Source organism: Furipterus horrens, unplaced genomic scaffold, assembly GCF_987537825.1.
Source record: "Furipterus horrens unplaced genomic scaffold, mFurHor1.1.pri manual_scaffold_3, whole genome shotgun sequence".
Taxonomy (NCBI): Eukaryota; Metazoa; Chordata; class Mammalia; order Chiroptera; family Furipteridae; genus Furipterus; species Furipterus horrens.
Window position 1 is genome coordinate 190,477,018 of NW_028327173.1, and position 20,306 is coordinate 190,497,323.

The following is a 20,306-nucleotide window of genomic DNA, read 5'->3' on the forward strand; positions in this document are numbered from 1 at the left end:
GGGCTATCCTTTGCCGGAAGTAGTATAGGAATGCCGCAAAAGTGTCGCGCGGTGGTAATTGCGGAAGAAACAGGAGTGCGGCGTGAACATGGTGAGAGAGGAGGGTGAAGAAGGAACATTGTCAGACCATATTTTGGGCGAAGATTCGGAGAGTCAGCCCTTGGCTAAATTTCCTCCACAGTCTCTTGCTTATTTTCATTCTTATCTTAACTCGTAAACTGCTCGAAGCGGGGTCTGTTGTGGTCTAGCGAATAGGCACAGGGCCGGGTTAGGGCAGAAAGATCAGGAGGTGCGTTTTTGAGGGAAGAGGGGAAAGGAGTGGACAGAAGAAATGGAGGAACTCAAGAACATGAGATGTATTCCGACTCTTCTAATTCTCAAATTTCTGTTTCAAGGGGAAGCAAAAGAAAACAAGGAAATATGCGACCATGAAGCGAATGCTTAGTCTGAGAGATCAGAGACTGTGAGTGTCTGGAATCAGCTGGGTTCATAGACTGCCCAGAGAGATGAATCACGAGGGGATAAATAGTAAAACTTTTGTTGTTATTTTGTTTTCATTTTTAATATTATTGTGTCTTCGATTTATATAGCATGAGATAGTCAAGTGTGTAACACTCATAGCTGCTGAGTGAGTACACTGGTGAATGGGATGGGAATTAAACATCCTAAGTGTTCACTTTGTTCCACCGTTTCTTTATACTTTTATCTACCATATCATATTTAAGCCTCCTAACAGTTCTGTGAAGTCAGTAGGATTATTTTTATGTTCTTGTCATTAGACTGCTACATTCCACAGGAAAAAATGTTATGATTGTTGAAAGAAGGTGAGATCAGAAACCATGTTTGTCTTGTCTGCAGTGCCTGGCACTCAAATATTTTTGAAAGAAAGATTGGGAAACACTTAGATGTCTCCATTTTATAAATCTTATAAGAATTCAGATGGCTGTGGAAGAAGAGAGTAGAATGATATTTCCTATTATAAAGAGAACTTAAAAAGCTCCCCTGCTTCGGTGAAAAATGAACAAAGTTATTGTGTGTCTTCATTGTGTTTAAGAGCCTCAATACAATGGAATGGTTGTCAGAATCAACCTTTAGTATATGTTCATTATGTAATTTTTAGGATATTTGCCCATTAATAATCCTTAATTTATAGTTAAAGGTTAAATATTGTGTATATGGTGATACATTTTAGCCCTTTATAAAAGGCAAATGGAGGTTTCTTCCCCACTTCTACTGTTGAAGCATCTGAGTCCTCAAAAGATAAATGTCAGCCTTTTTACCCACTGCTTGGAAGTGGATTTTGATCCTTTGATGAGAGCTTCTGATTAATAAAGAAATGATAGTATAACCAACATTTATTTACTCATTAATAATTTTTTAGTTATTGGCTAGAGATTTTTTAATTTTATTATGTCTGATGAATCAATTATGTGAATTTCAGGCTATTTCCAACAGAGTTACTTGTGGTCAAAAATATGTATATTTATAATTAATGTAAAAAATGTTTGCTTATATTAATGTAAAGAAGTTACGAAATAAGATTTCCTATGAAAACAAAACACAATTTTGAATGAGAGTATAACTGCTATTGTCTTTTATCTCTTGCATTTGATTTACTTTTTTTTCCTAGTAAAGAAAAGGATCGATTGAAACCTAAAAAGAAAGAAAAGAAAGATCCTAGTGCACTCAAGGAAAGAGAAGTGTGAGTAATCAACATTTTCAAGTTTTTCTTTAAAACATTCTAAAACCATAGACCTCTTAGCAATCCAGGCTTTCCTGAACTGATTTGCTCAGTCGTTTTTTGTCCAGCACAGCTATGCAAACAAAAGTGATATTGATGTGTGTATACCAACTTGAATGGTTCGAAGGCTTTTGAATTTCATGAAGCAGTAAAATTTTCCCTAAAATGAGTTTATTTGAGCCAAATTAATTACATGTGCTGGGGAGCAAGATCTCAAATGCTCTTAATTGCCATTGTTTAACACACAGGCATTTCATGAAAGACAAAACGTGTCATCAAAAAAATAATAAGGCCATATTTTCAGAATATACATTATTCCTTTTTAATTAATATATTTAAACTTTATGAGAAACCTCTTCACATTTTCCTTATTTTTCTCATTTTGCCCTAGAGTGGTGATGGATAAATCACAGCATTTATTTCCAAGAACAAGGAAAAAGGAGCTTAATCTATAGCAAACTATTCCAAGTAAAAACTTGTTTTTGTTGATACCAAAGTATCAATATAGATGTTACTTTGTGTTTTGTTTCTTTTTCTTTCAGCCCTCAATACTCTTCCTGCTTATTCTTCCAATATAACACACAGCTGGGCCCACCTTACCATATCCTGGTTGATACCAACTTTATCAACTTTTCCATTAAGGCTAAACTGGACTTAGTGCAATCAATGATGGACTGTCTCTATGCCAAGTGTGAGTATCATACTTTTACATTTCTGTGACATTTATACCGAATAATCGTATTTATCCAAATACATGAAAAGAGGGGAATGGGGTTCTAGATAACTTAATTGCTGGGCCTTTAATGTGCTTACCGTAGCAATGAACATTTTCAATGAATTGAAATACAATGCAAACTTTCACAGTTCAAAAAACAATTAGTGTGCTTGGGTCTTTACTATGGGCATCAACTTTGAATATAGGAGGAAATTTTTCTCCAGGGTAAATGAAAATGTATTATATTTCTCAGTGTGTATATTCTTTTACATTGTGGATGAAGCATTCTTCATTCCAGTGTAGTGTAGAAAAGCTAAATAAGACATTTTGTCATTTACAAGCACAGAACCAGAAGTGATATTGGTCACCGATTCTAGTTTATTCAGTTTGGTATTTATTCATACCAGGGAATAACTTCCTGATAATGAGATCTGTTGCATTTTGTGATGGGTTTATATTCATAATAATGGCTTGGCCAAAAGTTCATTGGTTTTTTTTTCTGTAGGATGGTTTCTATACAATGGCTGTAGTAGTGCTTAGTTGTCTTTACCTATATTCGAAACAGTTTTGTTAGATTGTATTGTGAGAGCCGTCAGGTCAACATGCATTTTGGAAAAACTTACCAAAATTGGTGAATTTTTGTGTAGCCATTTTAATACTGAAGATGGAAGAAAATATGCAACATTTTTGGCACATTATGCTTTATTATTTCAAGAAGGATAAAAAGACAACTGAAACAAAGAAAGAGTTGTGCAGTGTATGGAAAAGGTGCCGTGACTGATCGAACATGTTAAAAGTGGTTTGCGAAGTTTCATGCCGGAGATTTCTTGTGCTCCACAGTTGGGTAGACCAGTTGAAGTTGATAGAGATCAAATCGAGATATTAGTTGAGAATAATAAATGTTATACCATACAGGAGATGGCTGACATACTCAAAATATCCAAATCAATAAAGTTATTGGTGAAAATGAAAAATATGTCTTTTATTTTACAGAAAAAAACTAAATAGACTTTTTGGCCAACCCAATGTTTTCCAAGCACCTAGTTAAAGGTACAAATAAAAATTAGACTTATACTTTGTCATAAAAGAGTAAATTATTAGGCCCTGGCTGATGTGGCTCAGTGGACTGAGCGCTAGTCTGCGAACTGAAAGGTCGCAGACTTGATTCCCAGTTAGGGCACATGCCTGGGTTGCAGGCCAGGTCCCCTGTTGGGGGTGTGCAAGAGGCAACCAATCAATGCATCTCTTGCGCATCGATGTTTCTCTCCCTCTCTTTCTTCCTCCCGTCCCTTCTCTCTACAAATGATAAAATCTTTTTTTAAAAAAATAATAAACTATTGGAATCGGAGGAAAAAATTTGCATCTCCTTCTTTAATATTTAAAAGATACTATATTATGACCATTATTATAGACTAATAGTAATGTAAATATTGTTTATTGATTTATTAGAACTAGCAAGATGGTGTAAGGGTTTGATAGGTAAAAGAACTAAATTCTTTAAATGCCTAAAATTAATAAAGAGTGACTGCATAGGTTTATTACATTAACATACGAAGGTAACCACCAAGTGAGGGAAACAGCTAATAGAGTAAAATATTATAATTATCTCTTAAGGATTAGAATTGGTGGTGTGGGAAAGTTTCAGAGGACTGTTATTTGTTCATATAGACCTTTCTATATTTATTTTTAAAGCCGTGTACATGAAATACTTTAAATACTTATAAATCTCAGGAATAATAAAGATTAGACTGAAGTTGGGGCACTACCATGCCTGTAAAAGTGGACTGAGGAGGTCCTGTATGAGGAAAGACAGTAAACTTGGTAGACATCTGGTATTCCCGTGGTGTTTCTTATAGTTGTGCCAGCTGCTTCTCCAGCTTCTCAGGAATGCTGTGACCTACTTATAAATGAGATGGATCAAGGATTCAAACATGGCCCCTTGGAGGTGAATTGTCTCCTTGGCACTGTAGCTCCACCATTATTATCTAGATGATAATTGTTTAGAATAGCTTAGCCACGTAGTTAGGCTTTCTCTAGATATGGATACTTTTAGAGCTATAATGTCTTTTCTAAAAACAAGCTTATTAAGGAAAATACCAGTTTCTGCAGTCTTTTGGGTAACATACATAATACCTCAAATTAAAGGCTAAAGAACCATTTAAGTGCAAACTCAGTTACCTAGGAGAGTCACTTAACTGTTTTAATCTCTGCTTACTTAATTTTTCTTCTCTTGCCTTTATTACTAAAGGAAGGCCTTTATCTTCTTGCCTTTAAGATGGCCCTTTGACCTTTTCACAGCTCCTGGTAGATTTTATTTCCATCGGATATTCCAAGAAGGAGAAATAGTTAGCTTCCCATCACCTTTCTTTTCTGCCCATGAGTCCTCTTCCCTGTTACTTTATGTTTCTTATAATGATCTTCCTGGGCCTACTTCCCTGCTCCAGATGCAAGCCCTTGCTTGCTTCACTGCTGCATCACCCTGAGATTGATGCTCTTAAGGCACCTGCTCCCATGATCTGTTCTTACTGACTTTATACTTTTATTTTGCAACTGCTTTTTCTTCTGGGCATTGTATTTTAGTTTAAAATTTCTTACCTTTGCTTTCAAAAGTATTAATGTACTCAAAAAAACAACATTAAAAAAAATGAAATTTTCCTATAATGCCTTACCTCAGAGAGGGGCAGTTTAAAAAAATTAATATACAATCTCTCTAGGGTGGAAGTTTTATTTCTTTTATTAATAAAAATGGATCACACGTTATTTACTATTTACGTTTGTGCTTTTAAAAAACTGCTTTGAGATACAGTTCACATAGCATAAAATATACCCATTTAAAGTATAGAATTCAGTGGCTTTTAGTGTATTCATGGTTGATTTTTGAAACATTTTCATTAATCCAAAAGAAACCTCTGAACCCCTTAGCCATCATACTTCAACTCTTCTCTTTTCCACCGTCCCTAGCAACCATGAATTTGCTCTCTGTCTCTACAGGTTTGCCTATTCTGAACATTTCATTAAAATGGGATAATAAAATATTTTATCCTGTAGCATAACATTTTCAAAAGAGTCATCTGTGTTAAAGCATATATCAATATATTGGTTCTTTTTATTACCAAGTAATATATTTATTGTATGGATAGATCACATCTTATTTACTCATTTGTCTTTGCTATTTATATTGAAAAACTATCATGAATGTTTTTCTGCATCAGTATCTATAGATGTACCTCATTCCTTTTTAAGTTACATAGTATTCTATTGTTTATAATTTAAAAAAACAAACAAACCATATTTTGCTAGACATTTGGAGCCCTGTGATAAACAAGACTATAGTGAATTTGTGAATATGTCTGTGTTAAGAGTGAAATATTTAAGATACATTTTCTAGAGCTGTATTGCAATACCAAGGGGTATGTATATTTTTTAATTTTAATAAGTATTGCAAAATTGCCCTCAAATAGTTATATGAATTTATATACCTAATAACTTTGTGTGAAAATACCTGTTAATCCTTAATATTGGGTATTTTCATCTGTTTAATCTTTGCCACTCTTAGCAGAAAATGAAATCTTGTTTCAATTAATATCTCCTTATAATGAGGGAGGGGAAGGGGGAGGATGGGGGAAAGGTGGAGGGGTTAAGAAGCATAACTGGTAGGTACAAAATAGACAGGGGGATGTTAAGAATAGTATAGGAAATGGAGAAGCCAAAGAGCTTGTGTGCATGACCCATGGACATGAACTAAGAGGCAGGGGGTGGGGGATGGAGATTGCTGGAGAGAAGGGGAGTACTGGACAGAGGGAGCAAAGGGAGAAAAATTGGAACAACTGTAATAGCATAGTCAATAAAATATAAATAATAAAAAATTATCTCCTTATAATGACATTGAGCATCTTTATGCTCACTGGCCATTTGTATGTCTTCTATGAACTGAAATGTAACATGGTAGTTAAGAACCCAATCTGTAGTCTGAGAGTTTCAGTTCAAATCTCACCTTCACCATTTGCTGTCTGGTTACTTCTTTGTGCCTCTGGTTCCTCATCTGTCAAGTAGGGATAATAATAATAACAATGTTACCTGATAGGAATTATTCTGAAGATTAAATGAGATAATCCTTATAAAGTGCTTAGCACAGTACCTGGAAAATAGCACATAATTCTAAGCATTATAAGTTTGTTGAGTATTAAGAAAATTAGTCCTTTTAGAAATGTGTAGAAATATATTTCCCAGTTTTATTTTTATTTTACTTTAATATGTCTTTTTGTTTGATAGTTGTCAAGCAGTTTTATACTTTAATGTGATCAAATTTACATTTTTGGGTTAATTTTATGGTTTCTTTGGTTGATGTTTAAGTTTTTTTCATCTCGGATTTATATTAATATATAAAGAATGACAGAGATTCAGTTTAATTTTTTTCTCCAGATGTATTTATGACATATTTTATGGAATCTGTGGTGTGGGGTTGGAACAGTTCACTAGTTTCTTTATAAATAGGGATTTTACTCTCCTCTAGTTCTTATTGTCCATTTCAGTGTGCTTATTCTGTTTTATCCAGAAGTCACTGGGTCTTTTTAACATTCTCAACAGGATATAATTCAGAGAGGGTAAAATCAGTTTCTTCACAAGTTCTTTTACTAACTTGTTATTTTTTTCCTGGCAGGTATCCCTTGTATAACTGACTGTGTAATGGCTGAAATTGAGAAATTGGGGCAGAAGTATCGAGTGGCTCTGAGGTAGGAAGGAGCTGGCCAGTCTAGATCTGTTCTAGATTGGTGTACTGAAAATTCTTTTGACCTTCCTTCATCTGTTTGCTGTCCAAAGATTTCTAGGCTGATTAGAGTAAATAAAAATATAAAACTAGTTAACTAGGATCAAGAACACAGACATTTGAAGTTTAGAGACTTTTAAGCTGAAGGCTTTTTTAACATTAAATTTATTGGTTAATAGCATTGTATGTTTCAGGTGTACAACTTGTAATACAACATCTGTATATTTCATTGTGGGCTCACCACCCAAAGTCTAGTCTCCTTCCATCACCGTATATTTGAGCCCCTTTACTCTCTTTATCCTCCCTCCACCCCCCTTCTTTTCTGGTAACCACCATACTGCTTGTGTCTTTTTTTTTTTTTTTTTTAAGATTTCATTTCTTTATTTTTAGAGAGATGGGATGAGAGGGAGAGAAACATCAATGTGCGAGAGATATGATGTGTGAGAGATACATCAACCAGTTGTCTCTCTCACTCCCCCAACTGGGGGCCTGGCCCGCAACCCAGGCATGTGTCCTGACTGGGAATCAAACTGGCGACCCTTTGGTTCGCAGGCCAGCACTCAATCCACTGCGCCACATCAGCCAGGACTGTTTGTTTCTGTTTTGTTTATTCATTTGTTGCTTTTTGTTTTATATTCCACATATGAGTGAAATCATATGGTTCTTGTCCCTTTCTGTCTTTTTTTTTTTTTGCTTTGCATGATATTCTCAAGGCCTATCATTTATGTTTTTGCAAAAGGCAATATTTCACATTTTTTTATGGCTGAGTGTTCCATTATATGTATATGCCATATATTCTTTATCCAACCATTGTCGTCGTCGTCGTCGTCGGCAGCCGTCCATCTCGAGAGACGATGGTGTAGCTTCTTAAGAGTCTATCTGCACCGCCGAAAATGGCTGTGCAGTCCAACTCGGGAGTGACACGGTATCTGTCTCCTCCCGTGTTGAATCGACATCTTGCGATGACGCTGGAGTGTCCTCTCCAGTGAAGCTGAAGCTACAGAGCCTGGGCAGGGTGATATGGAGGGTCTGCTGTTGCCCATGCAGCAGACCCCCCCCTCTCTTCGCAGCTGAAGGGTCCAAGGGAAAGACGGAGTCAATACAGCTGCTCCGGATTTTCTGTCGGGGTTTACTCCCTTAGCCTTTCCCCTGAAGAGGTATGCCGCAAGGCGGTGGAGGTTTTTTGGAGTCAGAGTTTTCCTTCTCTGATGTGCCCTGACTGGAAGATCGAACCAGCGACACTTAGCTCGCAGGCCGACGCTCAATCCACTGAGCCAAACCATCAGTCAAAGGACATTTAGGTTGTTTCTTTTTTCTTTTTCTTTTCTTCCCAAGTTTTCAGTTGAGTTCAATAGGTTGTTTCTATGTCTTGGCTATTGTGAATAATGTAAGCTGAAGCTTTTTGAACTAAGTTACTTAGTCATATTGGTCTTGTGGGCCACCTTTTAAGTTCTCTAGGTTTTCAATTAGAAAGTGTTTTTGTTAGTTTATCTAGATATCTCATTCAGCATCTCACAGTTAAAGAATTGACATTTAAAATTTTGAGTTTACTCTAGAAAGTACCCTTGAGTTTAGAGTAGCAGATCCCAGAGTATGGTCCTGGACCCCTATGAGTCTCAGAGACCTTTGCAGGGAGTTTACAAAACTTTTCATAATAATACCAAGACATTGCCTTTGTCACTGTGCTGACATTTGTACTGATGACAGAAGTGCTGGTTTGGTGCCTTAGTACAAATCAAGGCGATGAGCCCAAATAATGCTAGTAGTTTTTATATTCTTCACTGCCACCCACTGGCAATTAAAAAAAAAAACAAAGCCAGAGTCAAGAACTAAACATAAAATGCCAGCATGCATTGCATGTAGCACAGGTTGAGTATTGTATCACGGAACTTTTTTCACTCTTATATTGTGTGTTTATATGTGCTTATTGCATGCTAGGTAAAATGTGTTTCATACTCTGGGTCTGGTAAAAACAAAAAGGCGGGGGAGGGTGGCTACCATAGAGAAGCTCACATATATACATTGGAGACCAGTATTGGAACTTTCTTACATATATAGTAGCAAAAAATGGCAGGCAGCTAAAAGATACATTAAGATAATGAATAAATTGTGGAATGTTTATGAATAAAATACTATAGAGGAGTAAAAATGAATTAAGTAGAGTTATATGTCAATATGGATAAATCACAAAAACAAATGTTAAAAAAAAAGCAAACACATATGTGGAGTATATTGTTTATCTAAAGTTTAAAGACATTCAAACTTGGCCCTGGGTAGCTCAGTTGGTTAGAGCATCATCCTGATACACCAAGGTTGCAGGTTCAATCCCCGGTCAGGGCACATACAAGAATCAACCAATGAATGCATAAATAAGTGGAACAACAAATCAATGTGTCGCTCTCTCTCTCTTAGATCAACAAATTTTTTAAAAATTTAATGCAGACTATATTGTTTACAGGCACATATATATGTAATCTTATATACACAGCACAATTTGTGTGAAACTGATAAATACCTAATTTAAGATAATAGTTACAGAGAGGTAAAAAGAGATTAGGATTGGAGAGGGGGCTTCATTTTTGTTTGTAATGTTTAACTAGATGGTGGGTGCAGTTCATCTTGCCTTATATTTTTACATATTTGAAATACTTCAAATAAAAGGGGGTAAAGAGGCAATTACTTAAAAAAATAATTTAAAAACAAGCAATGGGAAGGGAGAATATAGAAGCTTCAAGTTTGGCTATGAAGAGAAGCAGAGAAATGGGATGTTAACTGGGGGGCTGGTATAAGTAAAAGGAAGGATTTTTTTCCTTTGTTTTTTAAGATGGATAAGGTACTAGGGCATGTTGGTATGTTTCTGGGAAAGAACAGTGGGAAGGAGAACAGTGATTTCAGCAGTAAAGGGATAACCAGAGCAAAGGCCTACACTATTGCCTACCTTGTTTCTCAGTGGCCAGTCTGCCTTTCCTCTAGTTTGTTTTGTTTAGTTTTTCTAAGACAAAGCTTTGACTGTGTTACTCTGTCCAGAAGAAGACTTTAATGATGTCCCATCACCTGTGTCAGGAAGCTCACAACGCTCAGCCTGGCATTGGAGACCCCTCTTCCCAGTCTATCCTCCACCTGCCTTTCCAGCCCTGCCTCACTTTCCTCTGCATGAACGCTCCTCTTGCGCTTCCCCGAACACACCCGAACCATTTTACAGATGGTTGGTGCTCTATTTGGAATGTGCCTGCCTTCACTTTGCTTGGAACATTCTTTTATCTTCATTTTATTTTTATCTCCATGTAATTTTTTTCAAATGTATCCAACCCACATTGACCTAACTCTGAACTACTGCAATGTGGAATACTTTTTTTGCACTTGGTACCTGTGTGCTGCCTTTTATTTTTATTCATTTTGTGACTCATCATCATTGTGTAATAGAGTATTGCTCTGGGGATCACAGATTTGAGTTTTTCTATTTCAGATTTGTTTGAAAATCATACATGTTTGATTTGCTAATGGCAGATAATATAAACATATACATACAGGATGAGGCAAAAGTAGGTTTACAGCTGTGATTATACAAAACAGTTTACTCTTGTACTGTTATTTATTATTGTATTATTTTCCATACAAATAACTATAAACCTACTTTTGCCACACCCTGTACAATAAAAAGTAAAATTCCCCCTCCATATTCACACTTTGTCCATTCTCCTACCCTAAGATTGACAACTGAAAAGGATTAGTATCTAGTTAATATGTATTTTTCCAGGCAAGTGCAAATCTAGAGAAAGAATCAGAGAAAAGATTTGTATTTTCTTAATTGAATGATAGATAGTTCAGTGGCCTGTTTTGTTTATTAAACAGTTTACTATAGGTCCTTCCACATTGATAAATACACCCCTACCTCATTTTTTTTTTAATAGGATAGGGACACCAAAACGTATTTAACTTTTCCCTTATTGATGGATATTCAGGTTATTTCCAGTTTTTCACTATTATGAACTGTGTGCCTATATTCTTGTACATGTGTGTAAGACAACCTCCTAAAAGTGAATTGGTTAGGTTAAAATTGATTTGGTTTTGAATCCAGCTGGGTTACTTTAAACAGATTACTTCATCTCTGAATCTGCTACCTCATCTGTAAAACGGAAATATAATAATTCAGAGTTTTATGAACATTACATGACCTAAGACACACCAGCTGTCAGTGAAGAAGTTTAAATTCCCTTTTCTATAAGTTGTCTTTCCAATTAGAAGGTCAGCTTCATGAGGAGAGGGGTGCCTTAAAATCTACATAGATCATGTTACTCTTACTTTGCTGAGACTCAGAAAGTTATCCAATCACCAGAATGTTTTCCTTAATCCACTTTTGTAACCCTCTAGGATCGCAAAGGATCCAAGATTTGAACGATTACCATGCACACATAAAGGAACCTATGCAGATGATTGTTTAGTACAGAGAGTAACTCAGGTATTGTTTATTTTGTGCTTTAAAAAAAGAAAAGGTATACAGTTGTCTCCTGAATGTTTATGGTCAGAAAAGTATCTAGGTATATAAATGGTAAAAAAAAAAAAAAAAAAAAAAAAAAATTATATAGAATCATTTTATAGGAAGCATAGGTATCTTCATTTACTTGAGAAAATGGATTGGAAAAGTATACTATAACCGTAATGGAAAGATCATGGGCTTGGGGAGGAGACATGGGTTTCAAATATAAGCACCTGCATTTATTAGGTGTATGATGTGAGACATTTACTGATTTTTTACTCAATAAATCTTCTCTATAAAATGATTAAAGTGAGTGAGTATAGGCAATAATACAGTTGACCCTTGAAAAACACCAAGGTTAGGGGCTTTGACCCCTCCACAGTTGAAAATCTGTGTTATATATAACTTTTGACTCCCCAAAACTTAAGTTGTCCCTTGGCATCCATGGGGGATTCGTTCAAGGACCTTCTGCAGATACCAAACTCTGTGGATACTTGAACCCCCTATAGAAAATGGTGTGGATCAATGCATACAGTCTGCTCTTCACATCTGCAAACTCCCAACCACAGAACAAAAACAGTACAGGTATTTATCGGAAAAATCCACATATAAGTGGACCCAAGCAGCTGAAACCCCATGTTGTTCATGGGTCAACTTATATCAGATCTCACCTCCCCTATGAATCTAAAATATGGTTCTATTTCCATCTGCTCCCCACAAAGGAATTTTGTTCCTCTCTACCATGCCTAACCCAGAAGTATTTCTCAGTTACATCTAAGTCTCCCAGGGTGCTATCTCACAAGGACCCTGGAATCAGTGGGTTTTTGATTCCTTGTCAAGCACCACAACATCTGCTACTGACTGCCCTTATAAGAGCCTCTCTCTGCGGAGGATAATTACCTTCACTGGGTGACCACATTGTCAGCCCTTTAGCAACTCCATCTCATGGGCATGACCACATTTCCCTTAATTTCCTACAGCACAGCTGACATCAGCCTACAGCTCTATAAACCTCAACAGATTTGGGTATGATGGAAGTAAAATACAACACACATTAGCTCCCAGCTGGGAACTACACGTTATTTCTTTCAGAGTTGCTAGCCTCAAACTTGTCCTGGAGATGCTATTCTGGCTTCATGGCCAAGAAGGCAGCCTGCCTCCACCACTGGGAGGCCTCAGAGCAGGCCTGATGATCCTGGGAAAGGCAAAAGCTGTGTCCTCCAATCTACGGTATTTACTGTGCCTTTGCCTAGAGTCCTTCTGGGCATTTTCCCCAAAACAAGGAGTTGTCTACCTCAGATGCAGAAGTCCCTTCTACTTATAAGACAAAAAATGGTTTGCAGCTTTTAGCTTTTCTATCTTCTCCCCGTCAAGATTCTTAGAGCTACATTCAGCTTGAGCAACTTATTAATATGTTTTATAAATACGAGTTCCTAGATCATAGTGTCTACTCAACAAATTATTATAACCTTGCCTTTGCTATTTACTGTGAAAATGAATTAATTCTTAAGACTGGCCAGTGGTTGTGCCATTATAGTATCACTAAACAAACTCAATAAACTCTGTGTGTGTCTCTTGTAGCACAAGTGTTACATTGTGGCCACAGTGGACCGGGACCTTAAACGAAGAATCAGGAAGATCCCTGGAGTTCCCATCATGTACATTTCTAACCATAGGTGAGAGCTTCCTCTTGGGGAAGTGCTTAAAAGTATGTAGTTGATATCAATTAAAAAATGAGATCAGGATATAGAAGAATTTTAAAAAGATTTGTTGTATCAAATGTTTACATAGTTGTATTTGAAGAAATGAGACAAAATAACAAGAACAGGGCAAAAAATAAAGCTAGGATTTATTAATGAAGCAGACATTCACGTTGTTACTATATGATTACCAGAAGAAATAGAGCAATGTGTGGCTTTAAATATAAATCAGTAATTTAAATCAAGCTAATCTTTTTGGCCAGAAATTTTTATTTTGAAAGCCTAGTACATGTGATTAGCACCCCTCTGGGAAACTAAAAGCTTATTCAAAAAAAAAAAAAAAGCTGCTCTTTATCCTTCAGGGATGTTCCCATGTCAGTCTGCAAACTATTATTGTCCAGCCTATCACCCCGAGGAGAGCACAATATAGAGGGAATGATATTGGCTAAGGAGTTGGGCTTGCCTGGACTCAGTGTCTGGCTTCCCCAGTTGTTAACCTTATGACTTCGAAGAATAAAAAATATATATTATAGTCAGCATTTTGCTTTAAATCACTCATTATGATAGCCCTTTAAAATATCCCCACAGAGAGAAAGGATTCACAGTGAGCGGTGAGAGTACTGCAGTCAGCAGACGATAGGTTTTTGGGTGGGTATTGTACCCACCTTTCTTACCAGTGTTAATTTTTTGTCCTTATCAGGTACAACATTGAGCGGATGCCAGATGATTATGGAGCCCCTCGGTTCTAATACTTAAAAGACAAAGTTCCTCTGCTTTCCTTCAACTAACTTTCTCTGTTGCCAGTTTATTAAACATGTTACACAATGAGTTATTATTGCTCCGTTCACCCATATGAGCTGAATATGGTTAAATACACTCACTTCTTGATGTTGTTTTGAAAATGATATTTTGTATCATTTTAGTATTTGTTACATCTGTTTATAAATCAGATGACTGCTCACAGCTTTGATGGTTGTTATTTTATATTGATTTACTCAACAGTATTTATAAAGGTTATACTAAGTACTTGATAAGATATGGTCCTGCTCTCAAGACACTCATATTACAGTGAGAAAGAGAAACATGTAGATAAATAAATACAGTAAAATAATGGCGGTAGGATAAAAGTATGAGGGAATAGACACAGAAGAGGAAAGAATTATTTCTTTCTACTTGGTTAGGATAGGGAGGGAGGAAAGGCTCAAAGTAGTAATGTTTGAATTAATCTTTAAAAATAAATAGGTGCTTGCCCAGTAAATGAGGCACAGGAATATGGGGGAGAAAATGCACGGGCACAGATATTACATGGCATGAATGTGTTTTGCCTTTTCAGACAACTGCCAGAAGATTTTTATAACTATAACTTAGGGAGAAGTTGTCTGTACCCACATCTGAGACTCCAGAAGTATGAGGAGGGAGTGAGGGGGACTTATGTGACTTGCTAAAGGGTTTGGACTTGATCTTGAGGTCAGTAGGGAGTTATTAAAATTTTAATTAGGGGTCCATAACATGATCAGAATAGCTATTTTAAGTGGTCACAAGATAGTGTAGGAATAGACAAATAGATCACTGGAACAGTAGGAAGTCCATAAACCTCTATATGTTTTTGGCAATTTGTATTTTTTAAAGGTATTTCAAATCTATAGAAAAAGAAAATTGTGTTAAAAGACCAAATAGTGTGGAATCATTCTACTAGGGTTAGAATCCTGATTTTACCAGTTAATATCTATATAAATAGGGCAAACTGCATTACCATTTGGGGCTTCCTTGCTACCTCTTAAAAATATTTTGAAAAAAAAAAAAGTTTTATTTAATCCTCAAAACAACCCCAATAAGATGGGATTAAATTGAACAAAGTGAGAGTTATTCAATAAATGTTAGTAATTATTGTTATAATGGCAAGTTGGCTATCCATTTGAAAATATCTATATTTCTATTTTATATCCTTCATGAGAATACACTTCAAGTGATCAAATATCTAAACTTTTTTTTTAAGCTATGGAAGTATTAGGGAAAAAACATGAAAAATGTGTGTAACCTTTGGATAGAATTCTCAAATAATATGAATGTTAAAGCCATAAAAGAAAATATTGGGCCCTGGCCAGGTAGCTAAGTTGGTCGGAGCATCGTCCTGATGCTCCAAGGTTGCAAGTTTGTTCCCCTGTAAGGGCACATACAAGAATTAACCAGTGAGCCCTCACTGCTTAGTGGGTTGGACATCGTCCTGCAACCTGAAAGGTCACTAGTTCAATTCCTGGTCAGGGCACATGCTTGGGTTGCAGGCCAGGTCCCTGGATTGGGGCGCATGGGAGGCAACTAATTGATGTTTCTCTCTCTTTCTCCCTCCCTTCCCCTCTCTCTAAAAATAAATGAAAAAAAGTTTTTTAATCAACCAGTGAATACATGAGTGGGTGGACCAGCAATTGATCTCCCCCCCTCCTCTGAAATCAATCAATAAAAAAAATTTTTAAGGAAATATGACAAGTGTGAATATATTAAAATTATAGATTTCTGTGCAAAGCAACTCCCCCAAATATTAAGACAAGTGACTGACCAGAAGATTTTCCATTGTACATATAACAAGTGAGGAAATGGGTAGTCATGTACTGTCAAGTGCACGAGTAGGTATAACCATTTTAAACAGCAGTTTGCCAGGATTGATTCAAATAAAAATTGCTGCTATCCTCTGAGCCCAGTTCTATTTTTTGGTTATAAGTATCACACAAATGATTTCCTTTAAAATACATGATCAGTGTGATATAAATGTGTAAAGAAACATCTACACATGTTCAGAAATTATATAGGATGTTTACTGCACCACTAATTATAACAAAAATTGAAAAGAACCTAAGTGTTCCTCAAAAGAGTCTTATCTACGTTATGTCTATATTATGAAATGTCATGAGCATTTAAAAGAATGGAGCAGATTAAAAAATGGACAAAGGATTTGAGTAGACAGTTCTCTGAAGATCTACAAACGATGAACAAGCACATGAAAAGATGCTCAACATCACTGCTCATTAGGGAAATGGAAGTAAAAACCACAATGAAATACCACCTCACACATGTTTAGGATGTGTACTGTTAAGAATAAAGAAATAGAGTGTTGATGAGTATGTGGAGAAATTGGAACTGTTTCTTTTCCTTAAGGCAAGTTATTTTATTTAGAATGGTGGATTTTTGCCTTACTAAATAATTTGGAACATTTTTATGACTTCAATTGAGAATTCTTAACACAATGCAAAATGGCATTATTTCCAAGGCAGTTTTTGGAACAGTTCTGTATTTTGATTGTTGTGCTAGTTACTCGAATATACTGACTTGTCCAAATACACTGAAATGTACACAAAATGGGTACATTTTATTGTATATAAATTATACCTCAGTAAATTAAAAGATGGAAAGGGCATGCAAAAAGACTGCTGTTCAAAGATGCAATATGGAAAATATTGTTTGTGGCCTAACATGGTCAATTTCATGAAAGTTTCATGTAAGTACCCTTGAAAAGGAGGTACATTCTCTATTATCCTGTATTATTAGGGTAAAAGGTTTGATCTTTATCCATAGTATGTACCTGATTGTTTAGGTCTTCTATATCCTTTTTTTATTTTTAACTCTGATCTGTCTCAAACTAAAAGAAATACAGTAGAGCTTTCTAATATTAGTATGTTTTGTCTGTTTTCTTGCATTTTCTAGAGTTTCCACTTGATGAAAGTTGCTACTGTGTTGCTTTGTTCATATATATTCATAACTGGTATATTTCTTGTGAATTGTGGCCAATAGCATTATAGTGTATCCTTTTTGCCTCGTTTACTGCTTTTGGGCCTGAATTCTACTTTTACTGATATTAAGAACAGAATCTCTGCTTTCTTTTTCTTATCTTTTTTCTTTTTGTAATCTGCCTTCTATATCTTTGCCTATCCTTTTATTTTTAGCTCTTCTGAATTCCTTATCCCCAAAGTAAGGTGCCCTTGGATGGTTTATCTTGTAGCCAGAATTCCTAGAGAGTAGTCACTTCTTTGTGTGCTTCCCCTTACCCCCTTTCTGAAAGGGAGTGTTCAGTGTAGTTGTCCTGTTCCTATCCCATCATTGTATATTTGGTGTATGAGGACAGGTAATTTGCCTTCCTGGTACATAGGTCTCTAGATCAAGAACAGCCATACTCAGTAGTGACACTACTACATACACCCTTAGCTGTAGAGACTGCTACGCTTTATCTACATATCTTGGACTTTGAGCATGATGTCATGACTAGACAGGACTTTAAGAATGTCTGTGGGGTAGAAGGTGTGTGTATTTGGCCCATTGTAGGGAAGGGAAGGTCAGCATTTGGTATCTAGAAGGATAAGAGTGTAACGTTTGTGCTGTTCACCAAATATTCCTGGCTCTCTTTTACGTGGATCTCCAGTAGAACTGCTCTTCTCCATCACTTTTGAAGTTAGGTATGATAGTGTAAGTGAAGTTGACATGTCATTTCTAGGCAGAAGCTTTGAAAGTCATTATGTGTTAGCAATGCTTCCGCTGTCCTGTCTTGACAATCCTGAAAACAGAGATGGAATTGGGCCTTTCCTGGATCACACAGAATATCCCTGCCTAAAGATGGGAGCATTAGGGTGAATGATAAATAAATATTTTTGGTTTGAAGCCACTGAGATTTAGGTTGGGTTTTTTGTTGTTGTTTGCTTGCTTTTATTACTGTAGCCTAACTTAGCCTATACTAACTGACAAAGTACATGTTTAGAAGTCTGGGTTAGAACAATTAGACAAGAAAAAGAATAAAAAAGGATCCAAATTGGAAAAGAAGTAAAATTTTTCTGTACACAGATGATGTGATCTTATATGTAGAAAACCCTAAAGAAACCATTTTTAAAAACTGTCACAACTCATTTACAATCTCAGCAAAATTTTAGGATACAAAATCAACATGGAAAAATTAGTCACATTTACCCAGGCCAGGTAGCTCGGTTGGTTAGAGCATTGTCCCAGTACACCAAGGTTACAGGTTCCATCGCCAGTCAGGGTACATAAAAGAATCAGCCAATGAATATATTAATAAGTGGAGCAACAAATTGATGTCTGTCTGTCTGTCTCTCAAATAAATAAATCACATTTAAGGAAACTAACAATGACCAATCCAAAAAAAAATTCAGTTTACTGTAACATCAAAAAGGATAAAATACTCAGGAGTAAACCTAAATAGGTGAAAGACTTGTACAATGAAAATTATAAAACATTGCTAAAAGAAATTTTAAAAAGATACAAAGAAATGGAAAGATACCCTTTGTTGGTAGATTGAAAGACTCAATATTATCAAAATGTCTGTGCTACCCAAAGCTATCTACAGATTCAATGAAGTTTCTATCAAAATCTCAGTATTTGTTTGAAGAAATAGGACAAAAAAAAATCTAGAACGTATGTGGAATCTCAAGGGATCCAAAATAGCAAAACAATCTTAAAAAGAACAAAGTTGCCTTGGCTGGTGTGGCTCAGTAGATTGAGCACCAGCCTGTGAACCATGAACCGAGGGGTCCTTGGTTCAATTCCTGGTGAGGGCACATACCTGGGTTACAAGCCAAGTGTCCAGTTGGGGATATGTGAGAGACAACCAACTGATATTTCTCTCCCTCTCTTTCCCCCTTCCCCTCTCTCTGAAAATAAATTTAAAAATTAAAAAATAATAAAAACAAAGTTGAAGGCCTCACACTTCAAGACATACTACAAAGCAGTAGTAATCAAGACGGTGTTGTTCTGACATTAAGACAGATATATAAACCAATGGAACGAGGTAGCCCAGAAATAAACCCTTGCATATATTGCCAAGTGATTGTCAAATAGGGTGCTAAGACTACACATAGGCAAAGGACAGTCTCTTCAACAAATGGTACTGGGAAAGTTGGATATCCATATCAAAAGAATGAAGTTAGACTCACCTTATACCATATACAAAATTAACTCTAAATGGATTTAAGACCTAAAACCATAAAACTCGAAGATATCGTAGGGGGAGAACTTCAGGGTATTGGATTTGCAGTGATTTTTTAAAAAGATATTACTCCAAAAGCACAGTCAGCAAAGGCAAAATAGTCAAATGGGACTGCATCAAATGTAAAAGCTTTTGTGCATCCAAGGGAACAACAGCAACCTGTGGAATGGGAGAAAATATTTGAAAGTTATGTATCTATTAAGGGATTAAAATCTAGAATTTATAAGGAACTTCAAGAACTCAACAACAAAAAATTAAATAACCCAGTTTTAAAATGGGCAAAAGCCCTGGCTGGTGTGGCTCAGTGGATTGAGCTCCACCCTGCAAACCAAAGGGTTGCCTGTTCAATTCCCTGTCATAGCACATGTCTGGGTTGCAGGCCAGGTCTCCAGTTGGGAGTGCAAGAGGCAACCAATCGATGTACCTCTCACATGCTGATGCTTCTCTCCCTCCCTTACCCTCTCTAAAAGTAAATAAGTTTTTTTTAATGGGCAAAAGACTTGCATTGACAATTCTCTGAAGATACACATATAGCCAACAAGCACATGAAAACATGTTCATCATCACTAATGAAATGCAAGTCAAAACCACAATGAGATATAACTTCACACCCACTAAGATGGCCACTATCAAAAGAATAGAAAATAACAGGTGTTGACGAGAATGTGGAACACTTGTGTGTTGTTTTTAGGAATGTAAAATGGTATAGCCACTATAAAAAATATCAAAAATAGAATTATCATGATCTGGCAATCCCACTTGTGTGTGTATTCGATAGAATTCAAAGCAGGATCTCAAAGAGATTTGCACACCCAAGTTCATCAAAGCTTTATTCACAATAACCAAGGGGTGGAAGCAACACAAATATCCACTGACAGCTCAATGGATAAAGAAAATGCAGTATATGGAACAACGGGATATT

At 36.2% G+C, this 20,306-nt stretch overlaps 1 protein-coding gene across 3 annotated transcripts; it reads left to right on the forward strand.

Moving 5' to 3' along the window:
- Positions 1-16: 16 nt before the first annotated feature.
- FCF1 (FCF1 rRNA-processing protein) lies at positions 17-14,364 on the forward strand. 3 transcript variants are annotated; one of them, XM_090271163.1, is made up of 9 exons: positions 17-91; positions 396-463; positions 780-824; positions 1,631-1,702; positions 2,284-2,432; positions 7,117-7,189; positions 11,596-11,683; positions 13,283-13,377; positions 14,102-14,364. In XM_090271163.1, exons 1-9 carry the CDS (start codon positions 89-91, stop codon positions 14,148-14,150), a joined length of 642 nt encoding a protein of 213 aa, XP_090127289.1. In that variant the 5' UTR covers positions 17-88; the 3' UTR covers positions 14,151-14,364. The 3 variants fall into 3 exon arrangements, with proteins under 3 accessions (XP_090127289.1, XP_090127291.1, XP_090127290.1); XM_090271164.1 differs by lacking the exon at positions 17-91 and adding an exon at positions 104-289; XM_090271165.1 differs by lacking the exon at positions 780-824.
- Positions 14,365-20,306: the final 5,942 nt, after the last annotated feature.

Bases quoted from the DNA above. Each gene is read 5' to 3' on its own strand.
- FCF1 (XM_090271163.1), top strand. The intron at 2,433-7,116 runs GTGAGTATCATA...TTTTCCTGGCAG, and splicing joins GGACTGTCTCTATGCCAAGT to GTATCCCTTGTATAACTGAC. The intron at 13,378-14,101 runs GTGAGAGCTTCC...TGTCCTTATCAG, and splicing joins ATGTACATTTCTAACCATAG to GTACAACATTGAGCGGATGC.